This window comes from Cornus florida, unplaced genomic scaffold (assembly GCF_030987335.1).
Source record: "Cornus florida cultivar Cherokee Brave unplaced genomic scaffold, ASM3098733v1 CherokeeBrave_3.0.0_Hap2_Chr07, whole genome shotgun sequence".
Classification (NCBI taxonomy): Eukaryota; Viridiplantae; Streptophyta; class Magnoliopsida; order Cornales; family Cornaceae; genus Cornus; species Cornus florida.
Genome location: NW_026775577.1, coordinates 19,610,557 through 19,613,309, shown reverse-complemented (window position 1 = coordinate 19,613,309; position 2,753 = coordinate 19,610,557). Strand labels below are relative to the sequence as shown.

Here is a 2,753-nt window from a genome sequence, read left to right as displayed (position 1 = left end):
ATGGCTGCTTCCACCGCTGCTGCTGAAATAATCGGCGGCAACAAGAAGCTGGCGGTGGAGATCCTTCAGCGTCTGCCAGCGAAATCCCTCATTCGGTTCAAGTCAGTCTCGAAAGCATGGCTCTCTTTCATCTCCGCTCCTCGCTTCTCTCTCCTCTGGCAATCCCATCATCATCCCAAAGTCTCCGGCCTTTTCTTCAACCCTAGATCCCGACCTGAAACCATCAAATACGTTCCTCTCACTCACTCCGACGACTTAAGGAATCAATGTGATATTGCAACCGTTATTAATGGTGGAGAAGAAAACAATTCACCTGCTGCTAGAATCATAGACTCTCGTAATGGTTTTCTACTTGTCTATTTTTCTAAGCTGCAGAGCTGTAGTTCCGTTTGGAGGGAGTCGTACTCGTACCACGTTTATAATCCTACTACCAAGCAATTCTCTACTCTTCCGTGGCCTTTTCCGGTCACTTTCACTTCTTTCCTTGGTGACAATGTATATTTGGTTTTCGATCCTTTAAAATCACTTCACTACAAAGTTGTTTTGGTAATTAAGGCTTCAGAGCCTGGTAGTGCCTGCTCGATTCAAATACATATTTATTCGTCAGAAACCAATGACTGGCGGAGATCACCATTAAATGGTGATTTTCATAGTGTGGACTTGAGTGAAGGAGTCTATTGCAATGGTTCCATCCATTGGCTTTCTTTCCGCGAAGAAAAAACTTCCTTATACTGGGATGTTGATCAAGAAAGATTTTGCCCAATGCCATCTCCACCGCATAACTACACTACAGGTTTTAAATGCCGGAATTTTGGGGAGTTCGGAGGTCATTTGCATTATATTAGATATTATGATAATATGGGATTCAATGTCAACGTCTTGGAGATGGAAAGTGATTACTCCAAGTGGACACCCAAGTATTCGACGACGATGGTTGTTGATCTTTCATTAGAGGTTGTCCGCATGGATACAGCGCTTAGTTTAATCCATGTTGAAGATGAAGGGGATGTGTTTTTGGTACTTCTTGTACGTACCGAGATGAATTATATGATCATCTCCTACAACATTAAGGAGAACACCTTTAAGAAGCGTGTTGATGTACCACGCCATCCTATTGCATCTTGGTATGATCTTTGGTCTGATTGTTTTCGGTGGCGTAAACACTCTTGTATCCATAGTTACATTGAGACACTCTTTCCTGTTTGATTGATCGTGGTGGTACATCTTAATCCCTTAGGGTTGGGTGGTTTCTATTTCAGTGTTCTAATTCTAGCTTCAACTCCAATCTTAAAATCTATTTACTTTATTATTTTAATTGTTTTATGTCCATCAATTTTATTATATTAATATTATTTTGTTTTATGATATTCATTGATCACTTGGGCTGTAACTATTATCCTTGTTCTACTTAGAAAAATTCTCTTATTCTTTGGGTTCACAGATGTTTACTTGGTTGTGTTGCTATTATACTACTTTACTAATTTTCTTTCAAAAACAGATACTTACCCCCACATCTCCAATTCAAAAGAGCCCTTTAATTTTAATTACATTCACAGAAAAGTTATCAAGAAGAACAGTTAGAGGTGATAAATTTGTATTCGTGTCACGTTGAAATAAAAGTATTTTATTATATGAGTTAACTCAAATATGATTCATTAGAAATTGGTTATTCTCATGAAATTGGTCACGCCTATCATATTCAAAGGCCTTAACATGTTAGAGCAAGTTTTTGAACGATTCACATTCTAGGTACTTTATTCAAAAAATTATATACAATAGTATATACAATTTTCTCCAACTTCATTATTTCTATGTATAATCACAGTGCATAAACATATTGACTTAAAATTGTGAAATAACTAAAAAAAAATTTATTTAATAACAATCAATCAGAAAATTAGCAAAGAGTGTCCCACTCCATGAACAGAATGATTTTGTGACATGTCTTTCTAAGGGATTGATGAATAATATTTTAATACCACACCACTCATTTTTTTTTTTTTTTTGGGAACTTTAAGCGTTAAACTTCTATTTTCAAGAGTCAACTACAATACAACTCCATGGTGACTGTGTCATGACTCATAACTCCATTTGAAATGAACAATTGCTATCTTAGGAAGAGGAAGATGAAGAGGAAGAAGCAGCCGGAAGACCAATCATCCAAAATCACATCCATAAATTTAGAAGGATTAGCGGAAGCAAAAGGCCAAGTACGAAGTGTTTCAAGCAGGTAAACTTTTATCTCATAGGAGTTCATTTGTTAAATACAAAAGATAATTCTTTTTTTATTTTTATTTTTTTATTTTTTATTTTTATAATTGCTTGACTACTACAAAAATTCTCATTTCAGCATTACATAACCATGGCTTCAATCTCAAACAATGGGAGTTGTATCTGATCTGTATCATAGTAGGTGTGTAAATATACATATATATTGAAAATATATAATCCAAAAAAAAAGTGCAACCTAAAAAAATATATATGGAAAACTAATATAAGAAAGAAAATCAAATTTTCTTTAGTAATTGTCTCAAATTTTCAAAATTTTAATTTTGATTTTTTTTTTTTTGAATACTTTGATTTTAATTTGGCAAATATATATCATTATTAGCTTGATGAAAGATTTAAAAACTTTAATAAATAATTCTAACTAAACAAATCTCACAAGTTTTAATAAAACACAATTATTATGATTAAAATGGAGAAGTATTTTAATAATTTATATAATGAGTAGTTATAGATTTTTTTATTTT

The 2,753-nt window shown here is 33.6% G+C and overlaps 1 protein-coding gene across 1 annotated transcript; it reads left to right on the top strand.

Annotated features, from left to right (window-relative positions):
- Positions 1-2,234, top strand: LOC132316360 (F-box protein At5g07610-like). Its single transcript, XM_059814850.1, has 2 exons — positions 1-1,124; positions 2,117-2,234. Exons 1-2 carry the CDS (start codon positions 1-3, stop codon positions 2,232-2,234), a joined length of 1,242 nt encoding a protein of 413 aa, XP_059670833.1.
- The last annotated feature ends 519 nt before the right edge of the window (positions 2,235-2,753 follow it).

Bases quoted from the DNA above. Each gene is read 5' to 3' on its own strand.
- LOC132316360 (XM_059814850.1), top strand. From the start codon at position 1: ATGGCTGCTTCCACCGCTGCTGCTGAAATAATCGGCGGCAACAAGAAG. The intron at 1,125-2,116 runs GTATGATCTTTG...TTGCTATCTTAG, and splicing joins CGCCATCCTATTGCATCTTG to GAAGAGGAAGATGAAGAGGA.